The sequence below is a fragment of the Peromyscus maniculatus genome, chromosome 3 (assembly GCF_049852395.1).
Source record: "Peromyscus maniculatus bairdii isolate BWxNUB_F1_BW_parent chromosome 3, HU_Pman_BW_mat_3.1, whole genome shotgun sequence".
Classification (NCBI taxonomy): Eukaryota; Metazoa; Chordata; class Mammalia; order Rodentia; family Cricetidae; genus Peromyscus; species Peromyscus maniculatus.
In genome coordinates, this window is record NC_134854.1 from 104,209,789 (window position 1) to 104,231,455 (window position 21,667).

Below are 21,667 nucleotides of genomic sequence, written 5' to 3' on the forward strand. Positions count from 1 at the left end.
GTTTAAGGAGGACATCGCCTAGAAATGTTAGCAGGCTTTTTTCATCATTCATCAAGCATTTACATGTTCCTACAAGCTAAGACGGCTGTAGGGTCATGAGACCATGTCACCTCATGGTACCACCAAAGCAGAATTTTGCAGACCGAACCTGTCTTCCTATCAGGACTGTCCCTGAGTCCCAACAGCACAAAGGAGAAGGTTGGGGTGTAGCTCGGTGGTAGAGCACCTACCTGGCAAGAACGAGGTCCTGGGTTCAGCCTCTGGCACCAGGAGAGAAATGGGAACAAAATTCCTTTTTTTCTGCTTACTTTTTTTTTAATTAAGTGTATGCATGTGTATGTGTATGAGTGTAGGTGCACATGAATGCAATTGCCCAGAGAGACCAGAAGAGGGCATGAGATTCCCTGAATGATGGACAGTTTTGAGCCACCCAGTGTGAGTTCAGGGAACCAAACTCAGGCCACCTGGAAGGTCAGTAACACTCTTACCCACTGTGCCATCTTTAGAGCCTCAAGGACAAAATCCCTGATGTTGAAAGTAACCACAGCATGTCATTTTTCTCACTTTGTAAGCCCCCAACATGTGTTTGGCCATCGGGTATGTACTCCAAGCATGTCAATAATGAAAATACCTCTTAGAATGTTTCTGATGGGTAACCAACTTTTTGAAATCTGACTTTCCTTAGGGGCTTTTGGTATTGTATGTCATAAGTCAGAGTTCAAGGATAGACTATAAAAAATAATTCAGAAAATACTTTAATCATTGGGAGGGGCTGATGGAGAGCTACCTCAGTCAGTGAGTACTTCCTGTGCAAGTATGAGGGACCTGAGTTTTAAAGGGTTTACTGTGTGTGTGTGTGTGTGTGTGTGTGTGTGTGTGTGTGTGTGTGTGTGTGTAAACACACATATTACATGGGTGTCCTTCTCTATCACTCTCCACCTATTCCACTGAGGCAGTGTCTCTCTCTGAACCCAGAGCTCATATCTTGGCTAAGGTGGAAGCCAGAAAGTTCCAATAATCTTCCTGCCTCTGATCCCCTTGGGTCTAGGCTAACAAGTGTGGTACACACTGTAATCCCAGCATTAGGAAGGCAAGGTCAGGAAGATCCCAGAGCTTGATGGCCAGCTGGTGAGCCCCACAGTCGAGTGAGAGACTGTCTCAAAAGACAGCATAGCTAGCTTCTGATGAAGATACCGGGGGTTGGCAGGTTGACTTCTTGCCTCAACACATACACAAACACAAATAACTGGAAAACAATGGGCTTCTGGGAATCCTTATGAGCAGGAAGAACACATCCTGACAGAACGTGGTCCTTTCTTCTCTACTGCAGATATATGGCCATCATCCACCCCCTGCAGCCCCGGCTGTCGGCCACCGCTACCAAAGTGGTCATCTTTGTCATCTGGGTCCTGGCTCTCCTGCTGGCCTTTCCACAGGGCTACTACTCTACCACGGAGACTATGCCCAGCAGAGTCGTGTGCATGATCGAGTGGCCGGAGCATCCCTACAGGACTTATGAGAAAGCGTGAGTAGAGATGTGTCAGTCTCGCGTACCTACCCGGAAGCCATGCTGTGCTAGGCAGAACCTTCCTTGCCCTGACTCCTTCCTTCTTCTGTATTCTTTCATCAACGAAGATTTCACATGTGACTGTCTACCTTTCTCACATGCACGGCTCTGATAGCGTTGATACACCCATCACTGTCAGGGATGGTACTCCCCCAGTGCTGTGAAAGTCCTAGTAAGAATGTTAAGACCTAGTTCCCATTGCAGGTTCCTGGAACAGCAGTGCCCCACCACCTTCTCTCTTGGACCTTTTACCTAAGATGCTTCCCTGCCAGGATCTGTGTTTCTGTGATGCCACTGTACCAAGCACAGCATCCTGGAAGGTGGGGATGTCTCTACTCCAGTCACGCTCGGCAGTAGCCTGCTCCCCTCCCCTCTGATACAATCCCTTTGCAGCGTGTGTTTCACACTGTAATTTCTTCATGAAGCTCAGCGGCCATTGCTCAGGTGGTAGCCAGTACCAGAACAAGTGCATTACAGGCCACACCCCTTTCCTATGTACCACAGCCCCGCATCCTGTGCCCTCTGTTCCTTCTCCAAACAAGGCCACTGCCGTTGAATCTTTTATCTCATAAGCTGCGTCTAGGGAAGCATCAATCCAAATCCTTTCAGGAGTTTACAGTGTGAGAAATGAGACGTCTCCGCTCAGATGAAACCATGGAAGGCTTTTTAGTGTCTGGGGTTTCAGGGTACATGCGAGCAGGCCTGCTTGTCTGGTGGGAGGAGGGCGAGCCACAGACGGGCTTTTCCAAGATGTTTCAGTAATTTTCCCTAATGCTTCTTGCCCTGGAGGCATCACTGAAACAGCTTGTTCTTTACCTTGTTCTGCCCAGCTGAATGGTGATGTGAAATTTATATAAGCATCCCTTTTGGGGGCTGAGAGCACCTGGATAAAGTGGGTCTTTCGGGAAAACCCTCTGCAATCGTCCAATGTCGGGCTTGTTACTCCAATCAAAAGGCAACACTGATACTAGAGACAGAAGGCCTGAGTCTTTAATTATGAATTGCCACCAGCCATGTGACCACAGGCAAGGATCCCAGCATCTCCTCTTTCCTAAAATGGAAGAAAACAAAACACGGTTTCCTGTAGACAAGCACCGTGACTATCGGATGAAATGACGCATATCTCACGTTGCAAGCTATTAAATGTCAGGGAGGACTTATGGACCGAATTCACAGGATAGCAACATAATTGTGTGGCCTTTACATTCACTAAACGCTAAGGTGAAACATGGTATCTGCCATGCCACTTAAATCTGAGGGTTCCAACGCCTGTCGCATAGTCACCCCGGTGCGTCTGTTACATGCAGCATGGAAACGCAGCTTGCCAGGAAGCAGCAATGCATGAGACTGAGACATGGCCCTCCAGATGCCAACAATGAGATCTAACCCATCGAGCATATAGGTGCATGCTCAGCCTATAAGCAGACACTACAAAATTATAAAATAAGTCTGTCTGATAAAGCTACAAGCGTGAACAAGGTCTCAAAGGGACAGAGTTTGGCTCCACCACCTGTACGGGGCCCATGAACATGACCCAGCCAGGTTTCCTCCAGGCAAGGAGGAAAATACCACAGAGTTTAAATTTCCCACTAAAAAGTAAAACAAAACAAAATACTTCAGAAATCCCCATCTACCAGGCTCTGCCCTGGGTTCTCATGATATTCTCAAAGTCCGAGCACTTCCTACTAGCTTACTCACAAGATACCCACAAGTTCTTTTATCTCACAGCAAATTTAAAGCTGAATTCAAAGTAGATTTCTCTTACCCACAACTTGGGGGTTTTAGTCAGTAAGCGGTGATGCTTAGAGACTGGCTTGTGAACATCTTGGTGATTTGTGCTTGTTAATCACTAGAAATTTCCTTTGGGACTCAACACAGTGCACTGGGATTGTCATCTTTCCTAGTTTGGGGAACTCAGAGGAGGTGTTATGGGTTGTGTGGGTAGGTTTCCTGACACTGTTGATTTTATCATAACCACCACCCTCATTTCATTCCATCACTGTAGTAAAACACTCTGACCAAAAGAAACTTAGGGGAATTTAGGGTTTATTTGGCTCACACTTCCTGGTCACAGTCCATCACTGAGGAAACTCAAGGCAGAAGCTTGAAGCAGAAACCATAGAGGAACACTGTTATCTGGCCCACACCTGACTCCCTCTTAGCCAGCTTTATTTTATAGCTCAGGACTATCTTCCCAGGGAATGGTGCTTCCCACAGTGGGCTGGGCCCTCCCACATCAATTAAGACAATCAAGACAATCCCTTAGAGACAAGCCAACCCGAATAAAACAGTTATTCGATTGTGATTCTCTTTGGATGACTCTAGGTTTTGGTTTTGTTTGTTTGTTTTTTGTTTTTGTTTTTGTTTTTTTGAGACAGGGTTTCTCTGTGTAGTTTTGGTGCCTGTCCTGCATCACACTCTGCAAACCAGGCTAGCCTTGAACTCATATAGATCCACCTGGCTTTGCTTCCTGGGTGCTGAGATTAAAGGCGTGTACCACCACGGCCTGGCAGACTCTAGGTTTTGTTAAATTGATGGTTAATGAACAGATGCTCCCAAAAAACATAATTCTGGGTTATGAGCATCTGAGATTATTTACTCAGAGATATATAACATATTTATTTTCCAATACAAAGTTTAAAAAATCTGTTTGCCATTCATTCACACACTGACTGTAATACAAACATAATTCAAGTGCATAACACAGTTTCCACATTCAGCGCTATTTTCTGTGTGTCAGTATCTTCTATAATGCATTACGCTCTATTTCTAGAAATTTAAGTTTTAACATATTTACTGAAGCATGTAATTATATTCTCTTTTTTTAGAACTAATGATTGTCCTTTCCACAATACACAATAATCCCAAAGCTGACACCAGATGGAAACTGTTTGAGGCATTGGGATCATTAAGACAAACATGTTGGCTCCAATTCAATGACAGATCAACTCCCAGCCTTATCACTCTTTAGTTCAATCATCAACAGTCAATTCCTTTAAGATTTCATGCCTGATAGTGTATTTCACATCGGTCTGTTGGAAGAAGTAAGTGTGATGGTTGATCCTCATTGTCAGTTTGACAAGATTTAGGATCACCATGGAAACACATCTCTAGGCATGAGGGTGTCTCCAGAAAGGTTGATCTGAGAAAGGAAGACCCAATCTGAGTATTGGAGGCACCATCCCCTGAACTAAGATCCAGGAGGAAGCAGTGTGGCCAGCTGCCCCAGGCTTCTGCCTCCGTCCCTTCTCCCTGATACTAGACCATATCTCCTCAAAGATATGTCTTCATTTTATATATATATATATATATATATATATATATATATATATATATAGAGAGAGAGAGAGAGAGAGAGAGAGACTACATCTCCTGTGAGCCAAATAACCTTCCTTCCTTCCTTCCTTCAGTTGCTTTTTTCCCAGGTATTTTGTCAGAGCAAGACAAGTTACTAGTCTAAGAAACAAAATCATGAAATGTTAATTCCAGGGCCCCACCTGTGGTAAAGGTCTGGTGAATGCTGACTGCTGATACCAGCAACATTCATTGGCCAGGTTGCTGGCAGGTAGACAGTATGCTGAGCAGGCGCTTCGGCTTAATTTCTCTGATAGACCATTTGTGCAAACATATTAATTACGTGGGAGTATTGTGCAAAACAGCATAAATGCCTTCTGAATACATGGTGAGCCTCCAATGCTAATCATTCATCATTCAGACCCTTCGATAACACACAAATTCAGTGAAGAAGTGTGAAAGGCAGACAGCTTCATAAAAATGGACCGAATATTAAAGATGCTCATCACAAAACAGTTCAGATCGCCAACTGGTACGGAAAGAGGTAGCCAACCTAGTTCAGGACACAGTGGTTATACTCCTTGAACTTGATGGTTGTAGCATCTGTGTTGGCTTAAAAAATGTTCATAGGAAGGGATAACTTGACTTCTTACTCTGGGCACTGAATATTTCATATTTTAACCTAAAATTAAATGTAATGCAAATGTTCTTATTGCTATAAGCTCTTAATAAGGTGTTTTTAAGAAGGTGTTTTCTCTAGGATGAGACAAAATGTTCTACCCAGAGTAAATAGAAGAAATTTTCTCCTGAGGTGTAGCCTCTGCCTGTGATGACACTCCTTACAGGAACTTGCCTCTGAATAAATCACATGAGAATAGTCCTCATCCATTCTGGCATTTGCTGGACCTCTTGTTTTTGCTTTGATGCCTATGAATCATTTCACCTTGAGTTTTCCCAACTAGCTAAAAAAAGATAAAACAAATGCTTGTCCTTACAAGGGATGTACCCTTGCTGGTGCTATCTTCGTGGACAGGAGAATCTGGACCACAAAAATCTGTAGATGTGAAGATGTTCACCTTCCACAATGTCATTTGTAATTTTATTCTGCATTTTAAAAGATGAACATATTATGGCCTACAGCAGAAGTTCCCATGACTCTCTAATCACTCCAGTTCCCATCATTTACTAACTGCTGTCTTAGTTTTCTTTCTACTGCCATGATAAAGATCATGGCCAAAAGTAAACTGGGAAGGCAAGGGTTTATTTCGCTTACACTTCCACATTACAGTCAGGGAAATCAGGACAGGAACTCACACAGGCATCTGGAGGCAGGAACTGCAGAAAGAGTGTGGAGGAACACTGATTACTGGCTTGCTCCTCATGGCTTGCTCAGCTTACTCTCTTATGCCACCCAGAACCTCTTGCCTAGGAGTGGTGCCACCCCCAGTGGAATGAGCACTCCCACATCAACTGTTAATAAAAAAAAATACCCTCATAGACTTTCCCATAAGTCAACCTAATGGGGGCATTACCTCAATTGAGGGTCCCCTTTCTCAGGAGTCTCTTGCTTGTATCAAGTTGGCAAAAACCTAATCAGACTTTATACTGATGAATATTCTTCCAGGTGAATGCTATTCTTCATTTCTTTTGAGGAGACGTATTTAGAGTCCACACAAATATAATCTCTCTCTTGCAACACAAATACAACTTATTATGCATAATATTCTGCATACTGATTTTTATCTTAGCAATGTGTCTTGAAATCTTTCTGTGCTGACACCAAATGGCTTCAGTGCCCTTATTCCAGTGACACAGTTCTATTCTTTGAATGTACAACATCATTTCCACAGTCATTAATTGGTGGAAATTACATTGCTTCCAGCTTTTGGCTATGTACTGTAAATAAATTTACAACTATCATGTAAGGATATCTCAAGTATAAAATACCAAAAGTGGAATGTGCATTTTTAATTTTAACATTTTCCCACTGTACAGAATTATATTAAGGTACCTTCTCCCCAGTAACGTGTGAGAGTCCCTGCTCCTCTGCTGCATACCAATGAAGTATATTGCCAAAGCTTTAGGATTTTGCCCAGCTGATGGGGAAATATGGTATCTCATTAAAGCTAAAATGTATATGTCTCGTGTCATGAAAGAGCTGTATTATCTTCTCATAATTTCTTAGAGACTTTCACATACACTTTATAATTATATCATTCCCATGTCATAAATTATTTCCTATGTCATTAAGCATAACTTTACAACATGTTGTGAATGTATATGATAACTGATAGAAAGAGATAGACAAATAAATGATTGATTGGTTGATTGATAGTTAAATAGGTAGATGATAGAGAAAGGGAGTACAAATATAGATACAGACACAATTATATATAGATAAACAAACAGATGATAGATAGACAGACAGACAGACAATTGACTGATGGATATCTAGATATATGTAAATGGTGATAGTTAATGAATGGATAGCTAGGTGATAAATCAATAGGTGGGAAGATAGATATGAAAGGTGGATAGATGAATAAAGCTCAAAGTGGACTGCCCCTAGCTACATCCCTGGGTCCCCAGGAGAATGAGCTAGGTTTCTTCTAGTGCTTTCTGTTGATGTTTACAATCTTCAGTAATAGAAAATTATGCCAACGCAATAATGTCACAAAAATAGGGGCTTGGGCTCATCATGAATACTAATTTGCAATTGAGTCCTGCCTTAATTAGCAGTCCAGCAGCTTGTTTGTGGCTGATATAGCAAGACAGTGACCTAGCCCAGGGAGTCCTTTAAAAGTAGATTTGATTGACAAGTGTTGAACAAATATTCCATGTGTAGCCAAAAGTAACTACCAGCTAGAGGAAAAATCACCAAGATAAAATGAGAGAATAAGGAAGAAAAAAGTATCTATCTAAAGTATTTCCCCTTACCACTTCAATTAGACAAAAAGAGATGTACAATATTTTTCAAAGGAATGTAGCTAAGGCTCATCTCTCTTGCCTGTGCTGTATGGCTGCTTGGTGGCAGTGGTCCAGGAGGCACCAGGGCAATGCCCCTAATGACAAGGGAGATGAATGAGGTAATCTGTCTCCATTGGAGGACCTACCATCAAGACTAAGAAAAAGTCTGTAATGAGGAAGAAAAATGAGAAAGACATCCAAAGCAATTTAGGCAGCTAGGGGGCTTTCAATGTCATTAATTCATTTATTAATTTTGGTCATCTGCCATGTACTGCTAATTATAGTGCTATGTACATAACTTTGTGGTATAGTTTGAGTAAGACATGTCTATTCTGAATTCAAGTACTCCCTGTAGCCTTCAAAGGAGATTATGTGAGAATGTAGTGTCATTGTTTATGAATTACCTGGAGCTGCTGTGGAAATGTAAGTGAACATGGACATATTAGCTAGTATAAATCTACATCTGTGACAATTCTAACTGAAGACTATATACATATGGCATTGCTGGAGCTGGAGAGATGGCTCAGTAGTTAACAAGAGCACTGGCTGCTCTTGCTGAGAAGCTGGGTTTGATTCCCAGCACTCACATCATGACTTAGAATCAACCTTGATTCCAGTTCCATGAGTCTAACGCCCTCTTCTGGTCTCCATGAACACTATGCGCACATAGTATATGTATATATACATGCAGGCAAACATTCATATAGGTAAAAAAAATTAATCTTTTTTGAAAAGTATGACTTGTTAATATTACAGCATTTTCTCTTCTTTTAAAACCTATTATCAGAGATTAGCTAAAATTTTACATTCGTTTTCTTTACTTCCATTAATAACAGCAATTGAAAATCAATGCTTGGCAGGAAATGAAAAGAGAAAAGGAAAAGGAAAAATTAGAAAATATATGTCTGCAAAACTTTCTGGATTGTTCGACCTTTTTTTGATTACTTCAAAGAGAGAGATGTTTCTGGTTTTGTTTGTTTTGTTTTATTTTGTCTGCCAAGCTGCTTTGGGATTTTGGCCAAGAAATGTAGGCATATTTGTGGTTTGCTATAGTACTTCATCCCTTTCCCCATACTCACTGCATTTCAAACACAGCCCAGACCTGAGCCTCATCCTCGCAGTAGTTGAGAAGCTGTCAAACCAAGAAGGAAGAAGTCATTGACATTGTAGGAGAGATGGTAGCAGGGAATGCAAGACTAGTGGGACCCCGGCAGTATGCGGGAAAAGAACGATGGAGGCTGGGAATAACGGGAATGGAAGAGGAAGGCAGAACAGAGGAGGAAGTGGAGGGGACAATAACTAACACTAAGATTGTTTGGAAAATCCACATGGAAACTTACTATTTTATAAGGTGTGTGTGTGTGTGTGTGTGTGTGTGTGTGTGTGTGTGTGTGTGTGTGTGTATGTGTGGTTTAAATGTAGTTGCTCTCTATGAATAATGCTCCTCCAACATGCACTAGGTTATCAAGAAAAAATCTCAATTCCAGGAGGGGTATACCCCTTTTGAGTTGTTAGACTTGGGTCACAGGATAGGGAGAAATCAAGTTGGTCCTGATCTGGAAGCTTTCTCTCTACTGGCTAACTTTCATAGCAGCAGAAGATCCTGTGCAGGCTACTGAAGGAGATACATCATCAATACCTGTGAACTCTGTGAGCTATAACAATGACTGGACTGCCAAAGTATACTCATTGATTATGGATGTTCTAGGGGTCGCTGACTGCTTTCTGATTGGATATACGTCAAAGTACGGAACTTATGCCTGGTATTGTAAACCTGTCTGTGAACCAATGACTCAGGAGCTCACAGGCCCCTGAGCTCTGAATCATCCTGAGCTACTATTATTTTGTTAAATGGACACAGTATCAAACTGCCTTCTAAGTCCTTATCTTTATACCCCTGGATTAGTGCAGTCCTCAGTCCTCGTCAGCAGAGCTGCCTTCTGTAATGTATATGATTAACACTGGTACAAATGACACACCCTTCAGGGTCTAGTTAAAAGGTCAAACCATGAATCCAGAGGCCTTAAGATGGGATCACCAATTCAGGATTCTTTTTGGAGGATGCAGTCAACTTCTAATGCGGCTGCCCTCAGACTGGGAAGATAAAGCTTAGACAGGCCTGGGAGCATAGTGGTTCATCAGATAGAAGATAAGTGCCTGCAAAGCCCGGAATAATCAAATTGGCACAGGCTGGAAAGCAGTGGGGAGGAAAATGCTGATCATAAGTTGTACTTAGAAGCTGGGGGTGTGGCTCAGTGAGAAAAAATGCTTGTTGTATAAACATCAGGACATAAGTTCAAATCCCCAGCACCTGTGTCAAACGCCAGGCTCGGCCATGTGCATCTGCAACACCAGCGCTATGTGTGGTGGATCAAGGCAGCGAGTCAAGGGGATCGACAGAGCGTGCTGGCCCCCACCCTAGCTCCAGGTTCAGTAAGAAACAGAGTCTCAATAGAATAAAATGCAGAGAGATAGATCAGGACCCCCAATGTCCTCCTCTGGCTTCTGCAAATGTGTGCAAAAAGACATGTACACATTATATACACAACATACTCACACAAAGCACAACACACCTCCAAGTATGCTCATGCTGACCACTTACATAAAGTGCTTTGTGCCTTTTTAAAATGTATTTGTAGAAGTCACTGGAATAGAAAATTCTGTGCAAGGAAATCCTTTCTGGAGTACAGAACAATATGGATGGCTTTATCATGTACTATATGCATTTGGCATAACTTAATACAAACAGCTGACAAGGAAGTCTCCAGACACAACCCATTAAGCCAGTTCCATTTACAAATGTAGCTAAGAACATTCCAATTAAAGTATTCATCAAGGAGCTGGAGAAATGATTAATTAAGAGCACTTGCTGCTCTTGCAGAGGACCAGGGTTCGATTCCCAGAATCCACATCATAGCTCACAAACATCTATAACTTGAGTTCCAGAAGATCCAACACCCTCTTCTGGCCTCCACAGGGTATGCACACAAATAGTGCACATAAAATCATGCAAGCAAACAAGCATCTACATAAAACAAAAGCATAAACATCTCTTTAAAATGCCAAAAACTTCAAAACTATAGTAGAATAGCGATTCCTTGTTTCTGAGCATGACTTTTTCAAGCAAATAAGATTAGTAAGTTATCAGAAAATCTATTATTATATTTCATTAACTTAATTGCTCAAAGAGAAGCATTTTATTCATCTCCATAAATGCCAAAATGGTTGGTTAAAATGTTATTAATCTCCTAAGGAAAAATGGCTCATATCAGAAATAACCCCAAACAACAACAACAACAAAAACCAAAGAGATCTCTTTCCAACAGAAACAAAACAAGACTTGGAATAATTAGGAAAGAGTCAGGGTCTGTACGAAAGCAGTGAAAAACACAGGAAGTCTAGGACTGCATTGAACGATGCACGAGAATGTTTGAGAAATGTGACTTGCAAGATTGAAAACTCAGAAAATACATCATTGTGTCCCCTCTGTCTAATATAATTCCATAAAGGTCTGAGTTCCTCAACCAGCTCCAAAAGTAAGTTTAGGTGATTAATAAAGGGAAACTTGGATGACTCAATATATATACTATTTACAGAAAATGTTGAACAAAAATAAGTAATTTTGGTATCAACAAAATAATGTAAAAGAATGACAAGAAGCAACTTGCTTTTCCCAGATATTGAAGTACTCAATACTAAGGACAAAGAAAACAAACAAGGAATCATGTGTACATACACACACACACACACACACACACACACACACACACACACACACAGTACAGAGAAACCCAAGTATATAAAATAGTACCTAAAATATATAAAATATAAAATACACTAAAGGCAGATTGGCAAGTCATAAGGCTCGTTACATATTTGCTTGAAACCTGAATACCTCAAAGTATTATGGAACTCTGCACTACAGTGAGTTTGTGGATCTCTGTGTAAGCCACTACCAGCTCCTCCTGGAGAAGCACAGTGTGTGTTTGTACACTGGAGCTGTGAGTATATTTAAGCCCCCTTGTTTAAAAAAAAGTTAGTTTGTTTTTGTAGGTAACAAGCGTGGCTTAAAAGGCAGGACAGATAAAAGGGTAGGCAGGAGAGGTTTCTCACTGTCTCTCTCCCTTTCTCCAACACCCACTCACTAACGTGTGCAGACCCACTGTTCTCAGTCTCCTGTGATCCTTCCAGGGTTTCCTTCTGACATCTAACAAAGACAGACATTTGTTCTAACTTTGTCCTTTCTTAAAGTATATCACACAAGCTATTCTTGCTGTTTTCTGCTGTAGCAAGCCTCTCACTGCTTCTGTACAGCTGCGTGATAGGCTTTTGTGTGCAAACCCCATCGTGAGCTTAGGGAATACGCTGCTGACTCATAGCGGGAGTGTTCCTGGGGTTTTGCTGCCTTTAATCATACTGCAGCTCATACTTTCCACTGTGATACGTTGTAAGACTGATCACTTTGCTTAAATCTTGTGTTTTCTAAACGTATTCGACTGCAGATTATTGTGTTAACTCTGTTAGCATCCTACAGGGATATTATTCTTAAGACGTACTTTGAAAAAAAATTCCAGGTTAAACATAAAGCTGGATTTCCTGCTAGCAAATTAAAACCTATATATCTTCCAAATAAGATGGGATAGAGTAGAGGCTCTTGCAGCATAGTGCCCAAGGCTAGAGCCAAAAATTAAACAGAGTGCTGGTTCTGACATAATTATAGATACAAATATAGATGGAAATCTGTAGCTAGAGGATAGATGTAAGATAGATAGATAGATAGATAGATAGATAGATAGATAGATAGATAGAAGATAGATAGATAGATAGATAGATAGATAGATAGATAGATAGATAGATAGATAGATAGAGATAAATACAGAAAGACAGATAGGTAGATAGATGTAAGATAGACAGATAGATTGATAGATATAGATGATAGATATCAAATCTTATACATCAAGAAATTTAAGATAACATCTTCAAAAATAGAAGAAAATGTAAATATGAAATAAACTATTAATATAAATAAGATGGAAGAGTTCTAGCGAATTAATAACAATAAATCAAGACCCTTAAAGCCTACATCTTGTGAAAGAATATAAAAATGTATATTCCAAAAATGGAGACAATTTTCTGTTCATTTGACCAGCTCACACTAAACTTAATGAAAATACTAAGTTTAAACAAGTTTCTGGGGCAGGTGAGTGCTGTTTGCAGAAAGATGGTTGGTCAGGGTCAGTATGTATCAAGGTCTCTAAATATGGGCTTGATTTGAGTCAACAATTGCCCTCTTAGGAATTCTTTGTTTTCTTAATTTTATGTGTATGGATGTTTTGCCTGTGTGTATTCTATGTACCATGTCCCCCCCTGGTGACTGCAGAAGCCAGAAGAGGGCACCAGATCCCCTGGAACTGGAGTTATACAGGATTCAGAGTCACTTTGTGAATGCTGGTAATCAAATCCAGGTTCTCTGGAAGAGCGGCCAGGGCTCTTAACCACTGAACTACCCCTCCAGGCCACCACCTTAGAAATTAAGGGTAAAAAAATGTATACACAAGTCCTTGGTGTCATGATGATTAATTAGGTTGTAAATTAGAAACAAATATCCAACAATTATAAACTGGTCAAATAAGTAAGGCAAATGAGGCTTTTGTTTACAAGGTTATTGTACAAACACATAAACATGGAAATACACTTATGACATTCTGATCATAAATATTAAATAGGCTTCTAAGTAACACATATAGTTATGTCCATGCGTAAGTCTTATTAAGCTTCATGTGTACTCACAGGTTTCACGGGGAAATGGTTGAATAAAAACAAGTCTAATGCTCAATAATTTTTTTAAGTCTTTGTGGCTGGGTGGTTAAGAATCCTACTGCTCTTGCAAAGCGTCTAGTTTTGGTTCCCAGCACCCACATCAGGTGGCATATAACTGTCTCTAACTCCAGCTCCAGGGGATCTGATGCCCTTTCCTGGACTCCACAGGCATCTGCGTTCACATTCGCACAGACACACAGACACACACATACACACACACACACACACACACACACACACACACACAGAGAGAGAGAGAGAGAGAGAGAGAGAGAGAGAGAGAGAGAGAGAACACATATGCATAATTTGAGATGAAATAAATCATCTGGCCTCTGAAGCCACCAGGTGTACACATGCTCAATAATTTGTCTTGAATGTAAGAATTGGGAGGAGAAGGAGATCTGTGGTTGGTATGTAAAATGAATAGAAAATGTCTTAATAATAAGAATAAGTAAATAAATAATAAAATGCAATGAGAATTTAAAAAAAAAAAGAATTTTGGTTTTGTTTCCCTGCAGTCTTAATCCATGCCGACTATAAATCATTTCATCTACAACATTTTTAAAAACTTTATTGATCATTGTGTGTGCACTACAACCCACAAGTGGAGGGCAAAGGACAACTTTCGGGAGTCCATTCCCTCCCTCCACAGCGGCTTCCAGGGATCCAGCTCAGGTCACAGGCTTCTGTGGAAAGCAGCACTTCCCCTTTCAGAGCTGTCTGGCCTGCCCTGTGAAGGGTAATCTTCATCATCCACCTGATGAGAGGCAGAACACCATGGAAACACACCTGAGGATGTGCCCCGGTGTTCCTGTCTAGTAATAAGGCCTTCACTTTTAGAATAAAACTATTGTCCCAGGAGAATAAAAGATACCATAAGATGTATATCTTGAATCTGGAAAATAGATCCAAAGAGTTTTTTTTTCTTCTGAATTCTCAAGGCATGGTTTTCTGCTATTTTATTTTTGTGAAGAAATCTGACACTAATTTTTTTCTGCTTCAGATAATTTGTAATTTCTACCTCCATGAATTTAAGATTTTTCTCTATTATATATTTTTTTACTTATTACATATGTGCCATAAAATATGTTTAGAGATTTTATTGTATGTACATATTATATTTTTCTGTCATTGCTAAGGCCTTCCAATCTGCACCCAGAGCTCTAATTAGGAGAAATTTCCTTCTAACTATCTAACTTCTGTGACTATCTGCCCCTCTCCCACTTTGCTTCCAAGGTAGTAGTTAGTGAGTGTGTGTCCCCTGCCATGTTACTCATCTCAATCCATTTTTTCCATTGTTTTTCAAGTTTCCAAATGAATTCACTAGCATTTCTAATGAACCCATAAGATCAGGAGATTATCTGTTGCTCCTTGCCTCTGTGCACTGGAGTTCTGTCAGCCTGTTTGCATTTGAAAGCTGTATTTGCTGCCCTTTCGTGGCTGTCAAGGCCTCTCAAATGTTGTTTTAGAAACAAATAAGGGCTTACTTTAAATTTCCACCTGCCCCTGGAAATAAGATCTTTCACAAAGAGACACTGGCTTTTCCCCCAGATTGGTTCCCGCGCGAGTCTGCCAAACACCCCTCCATTGAGACTTTTGGGTCATCTTTGTTCAGTGGAGTCTAGGAATGGGAAGCTACAGTGGATTAAAATCGGAGAAGTTCTTGCTCAGAGCTTCTGGTCCTAGATGAAGAGAGGGTGAACCAGCTTGGCTGCCCTGTGGGTTCAGCCCTACCACTGCTTACACAGGGGTAGCCGAAGCCTTGTCCGTTGACGTTTCCACCTCTTCCAGCTAACGGCAACTGGACACCCATCCCTAAGCTGTTAGTTCCCTATTCGGATATCTACTGTACATCCCCAAACTGCTAGAAAGCTTAGGGTATGACTGCCCTCACTCTCTCAGCTCTGCCTCAGCTCCACCTTGCAGCCTCTGTGCTGGAGCAGGCTCCTTTAACTGACCTCAAGTGACTTGCTCTTCTAGCTGGTCAGCCTTCCCTCAGCCAGGTCCCAGCAGCTCACACTCCGAAGAACTTGGTTCTATCCAGTGGGTGGCACCTTGCAAGCATTTCCAGAGCTAAAATGAATATCGACATTTCTCTGATCACTGAAGGGACTAATTCGGACAGAGAGAACTAACTATATTGGGTTTAAACTAGAGCACAACCTTCACGTTTTTGAAGTGGTTGCTTTTACATTTCCAAATAGCAGCATAATAACTTACTTTAAGAACATCTATTTTACCCAGCACTGTATTGGCTCCAATAGTGTTCAGAATTATATGTTCCTGGGAATACAATCAGATGATCTGTAAGTGGCAGCTTCATCTCCGAGGTTTTAGTGGTGATTCTTGCGGCTTACACCTCATGTTGTGCTGCAGTGGCTGGAAAGATTTACACTGGGAAGATTTACACTGACTCATTCACTGTCTTGCTTCTCTACCTCTGCCTTCTGTTCTTCTCCAGGAAGTTTGTGGTTATTGGGCTCACAGCTAAGCTCAGTGTTGGAAATTTTTCTGAGAAAACTGTTTCTCAGTAGCCATGCATTATATTGTTGTAATGATCCCTGATTTGATGGATAATTTTATCAAAATATGGGCTGGGGATACAGCTCAGTTTGTAGAGTTCTTGTGTGAAACCCTGGGTTTGGTCCCTGGCACCACAAAAACTCAGTCCAGAGGTGCGTCACTGTAACACCAGAACTTGGGAGGTAGAGGCAGGAGGATCAGAAATTCTAGGCCATTTCCTCTTGGCTACATAACAAATTTGAGGCCAGCCTGTGATACATAAGACCTGTCTCAATTTTTTTTTAATTTTATCAAGATATATCAGCATCTAAGACAAGTGTATCCCACCTCCCCATGACTGAAAGTTGTTGTCTTTGCATCTCTGTGTCACTTGGGTAAACCTATGTTGGTCCTGGTGCTTTGTGCATTCAATAGGCTGATGACTAGTTGTATTAAATATGATATCTATATCAATACTGAAAGGTGGTAGTTTGGTACTAGAATATGGCATTAGAAACTGGTGTTTGAACACTGACACCAGAAATCAAGATCTGAGAGGCTGGAGAGATGGTCCACTTGTTAAGAGCACATGCTGCTCTTCCAGAGGACCCAAGCTAGGTTCTCAGCATCATGGCAGGCGGCTCATTACCACCAGTAAGTCAGCTCCAGGAAGCCAATGCTGTCTTCTGGACTCTTGGAGCATCTGCTCTCTCTCTCTCTCTCTCTCTCTCTCTCTCTCTCTCTCTCTCTCTCTCTCTCTCTCACACACACACACACACACACACACACACACACACACACACACACACACACACACACCCTTAAAAATAAAATAAGTATTTTTAAAAGAAATCAGGATTTAAGCTCTAAGCATATTGCTGTTATTTTGCCTGACTTTCACTCTGGGTCTCGTGTAGCAGGGATCTTAAAAGTTCTTATTAATAAAATCAAACCCGGGGCCAGTTATTGGGGTAAACACCGGAAGATCAGAGAGACAGAACAAGCCACAGCTATCTCACCTTGCCAATTCCTCAGCTGGTCCTCTTTCCTCACACTGGAAGCCTCTGAGTCCTCATCTAGAATGAATCTCAGCTGAACTGTGTTGCTCCAAAGCCTGAAAGCTTAACCAGCCAAATGCTTTTAGTTTCTGGTTCTCACACCTTATATACCTTTCTGTTTTCTACCACCATTCCCTGGGATTAAAGGCTCGCTTTCTGGGATTAAAGGCGTGATGAGTCACCATGCCTGTCTGTATCCTTGAACACATGGATTTCAGGCTCTGGAATGCTAGGATTAAAGGTGTGTGCTACCCCTGCCTATCCTTTATGTTTAATATTGTGGCTGCTCTGTCTCTGACCCCAGATAAGTTTATTAGCATGCACAATATTTGGGGGAATACAATATCACAGTCTCGGGTTTCCTCTCTAATGTGGTAAGCACTGACAAGTAGAATCCACACAAACAAAAGCTCCTTAGGTTCTTAAGTAATATTTGTAGTAGTAGTTTCTCATGGGCCATTAGCCCGCAAATAATGACAGAGACTTATTACTAATTATGAAACCTTGGCCTATAGTTTAGGCTTGTTCCTAACTAGCTTTTATAACTTAAATTAACCCATTTATATTAATCCACATTCTATCATGTGGCATTACCTCCCTTCCATTTTGCACCTCCTGTTTCCTCTCCTTGTCTCCTGGCATCACCTGTGTGCCTATATTCCTCCTCCTACTTCCCCTTTCTCCCTCAGGAAGTTCCATTCATACCTCCTACCTAGCTATTGGCTATTCAGCTTTTTATTACATCAATCACAGCAATACATCTTCATCCAGTGTACAAATATTTATTAATGAAAGTAGATCCTGACACAAACCTGCTGATATCAACTGTTACAGACCTGCTGTCTCAAGAATGTTTTCTAACCCACTTTATAACGGCATAATCAACAACTGGCTCTCTCCTGTGTACACTAATCATGACCAGCTACTATTTCGGTGGCCTTCTTATTTTTAAACTCTTGGTTTCGATTTGTTTTTCTTTGTCTCAGAACATACCTTTTGGTCGTTTATTTACTCCACACTTAAAATCATGATTCCTTGTGTATTTGAGACTATGTCTCTTTTCTATATAAATGCAAATAGCCATTTGACTGGGTATAGATTATGGGAATATCATGTTTTCATTTAAACTCCACAGAGATTGCTTTTTTTGCGCCCCTCTCAACACTTACAGTATTATATGTTAATCTAAAAAGGCAAAATGGATTTGAAATATTAAGTCTTCCATAGCCAAAAACACACATTCAGTTTTCAGGCCCAGATATGTCTTAGCCTTTAACCATTTTAGTTAAATTTCTTTTGGCTACACATAATAGAAAGTCACTTTGGATTGGAAAAGGAAACTTTAATTGAGAAAATGCCCCTATCAGATTGGCCTAAGGGCAAGCCTATGGTACAATTTCTTCATTGATGATTGATGCGGGAAGGTCCAGTTCATTGGACTGTGCCATCCCTGGGTGGGTGGTCCTAGATGCTATAAGAAATAAGGCTGAGCAAGACACAGGGAGCAAGTCAGTAAACAGCACTCCTCCATGGCCTCTACTTCTGCCTTGAGTTCCTGCCCTGACTTTCTTCCATGATGGACCTGAGAGTTGTGTGCTGGAACAAATCCTTTTCTCTTCAAGTTGCTTTTGGTCATGATGATTTATCAGAGCAATAGAGCCCCTAACTAAGACATTTAGTGATTTAAAAAATAATAGCAGCTATTCAATATGACCCAAACTCAAAAAGACAAAAAACATATGTCCTGTCTCATAGGTGATCCTAACCTGTAACATATGCATGTGCTACCTAAAATTCTTTCCCTTGGGGAGAGATACAAACAGTGTCTCCCCTCCTTCTGAGACCCCAAACCACAAGCCAAGTAGTGTGTAAATATGGGTAAACTCCAAAAAACCTTAAAGGGAAATTGAAAGAGTAAAAGTGGGAGATGAGGAAGATTGGAGTTGGGCAGAAGGACACATGGAAGAGGAAAGGGGATTGGAGGGAATTACAAGAGGAATTGGGAAGCCCAGAGGATGGGAAAATGAGAAGGAAACAGAATCTACTAAAAAACAACTTGTTCAAAAATGCCACAATGAAGCCGGGTGATGGTGGCACATCCCTCTAATTCCAGCACTAGGGAAGCAGAGCCAGAAGGATCTCTGTGAGTTCAAGGCCAGCCTGGTCTACAGAGTGAGATCCAGGACAGGCACCAAAACTACACAGAGAAACCCTGTCTCAAAAAATCTGCCCCCGAAAAATGCCACAAAGATACCTAATACCTCCTGTAATAATTCACAAAATAAAAAATTAAAACAAACAAAAAAAACCCCAGCCATTCATTTAGGGAATAATTATGAGAGATCTGGTTTGTACTGGTTCAGCTAAATTCTGTGGGAACATGCCTATATTAAGCAATGAGTTTTCTGAATAAGAAGCCCTATGCAGGCATGAGGCCCCTAGAGAACTGCCAAGCAAGGTGGCATGAATGACTGGTGCCCATCACTGTGTTTCTTCAGGTGGTGTCTGGATCCCAAAGCAGCGGGTGATCCCCGGTGGCACTAGTGCTCTCAAAACCTCTGCTTGTTTTACAAATGTTAGCAAGGCACAGGCCAAGAAAACCAGATGGCAGATAAATATGTACACATCCTTGTTTTTCGGTCGCTAAAGGGAACCTGAAATTTATATCTCATATGGAATTCCAGAATTGTTATCATTTTCCCAACATGAGTCAAGAGCTCATTTCCAGAGGGATCTAGAGTACAGTCACCACTCCACTGAGCCTCGGGCTCCTAGTCTGAAAACTGGGAGTAAGTACCTGCACCATGGATTATTATGAGGCTGGATGAAATGGTGTGTGTGTGTGTGTGTGCGCGCGTGCGTGCGTGCGTGTGTGTGTGTGTATTTGTGTGTGTGCACGTGTGCATGAGTGCAGATGTAAGTGTGGGTAGAGTCTAAACTTTAGAAGGGAGACCAAGAGAGTGCAGTACTGGGTGATGAGAAAGGACAGAATACAGGCAACAAGACATATAGGCCATGAAAGAAGATAAAGAAGATGTAAAGCTAAATTTTTTATAAGTGAATTCAACTTTGTGGATGCTGAAGTAGCAAGAATGATTTCGGTGTCCACAGGGCCTAACATATGCCATTCCTTTAAGGCAGTAACTGAGAAAGTTAGACTTTCATTTTAATTCCATAGACCATTAGTGCAACAGGAATTGGACATGACTATCATTGAATGCATTTATCGTACTGACTCACTCACAGGAAGAACTTTTTCAAAAACTTGTTCTGAGAGAAGAGGTTTTAAAGTCTGAAATTTTCCCTTCTTTTCTGTTTAAAACTATATCAAATCATTCCGTTATAGGGTTATTTAACATGTAAACTGTACTGCTATAGATAAAGTATGGTTTCAAAAATATACACATTAAGCTGGGTATTTTGATGCATGGCAATTGAGGTAGGCAGAAGCCGGTGGATCTCTATGAGTTTTAGACCAGCCTGGTCTACACAGGGGATTCCAGCCCATCTAAGGCTATTTAGTGAAACCTTGTCTCAAAATTTTATATATATATATATATATATATATATATATATATATATATATATATATATTATTGGTATATACTAATATTTGTCACATTAATACATATAACTTTGTATAATATATAATTATATAGTAATTAATCATTATATACCTAGTACATAATAGTCATGCATTTAATTTTTAATTTATTTTATTTACTGTTGTTGCTGCTCTTGTTGAATTCCTTGAAGTATCATCAATACAAGGACTTACAAAAATGATACTTAAGCCAGATACGGTAACCCAATGATTATAATCCCAGCACTTCAGGAGGCTGAAGCAGGAATTACAAATTTAAATCCAGCCTGGGCTACATAGTAAAACCCTGTCAGTGTGTAGTTTGGTGGTCAAGGCTTTGTCTAGCATCTGTGAACCCTGGATGTACTACCCAGCACCGAAACACACAGAACACAATAAAGCTACAACTGCAGCACAATGGTTGATCGCTTTGTCTCTGTCATCTTGATATCGTTCATAAAATCTGATTATTGGTAGATAGTAGGTAGGCTCTCTTGAGATTCTCACTCCTATCTCTACTGTATTTCTTACATTCACTTTCATTTTTCTAAAATATCCACGCCGGGCGTTGGTGGCGCACGCCTTTAATCCCAGCACTCGGGAGGCAGAGCCAGACGGATCTCTGTGAGTTCGAGGCCAGCCTGGGCTACCAAGTGAGCTCCAGGAAAGGCGCAAAGCTACACAGAGAAACCCTGTCTCGAAAAACCAAAAAAAAAAAAAAAAAAAAAAAATATCCTGAAAAGACTCAATTTATCCTCTGCCTGATTAAATTGAGCTTCCTTCTTTGTCCAATATGTTATTCATCATTTTTTTAATTTAACAATCATATTGATCTCCATGGTTGGCTAGGTATAGATACTGGAATTCATTTAATGG

General features: G+C 40.8%; 1 protein-coding gene across 1 annotated transcript in view; it reads left to right on the plus strand.

Moving 5' to 3' along the window:
• Tacr1 (tachykinin receptor 1) overlaps positions 1–21,667 on the plus strand; it is a 174,772-nt gene that overhangs the window by 94,938 nt on the left and 58,167 nt on the right. Inside the window, exon 2 of the mRNA XM_006994683.4 lies at positions 1,331–1,525. Within this exon, the coding sequence (XP_006994745.1) occupies positions 1,331–1,525 (195 nt within the window). The remainder of the gene's footprint in view (positions 1–1,330; positions 1,526–21,667) is intronic.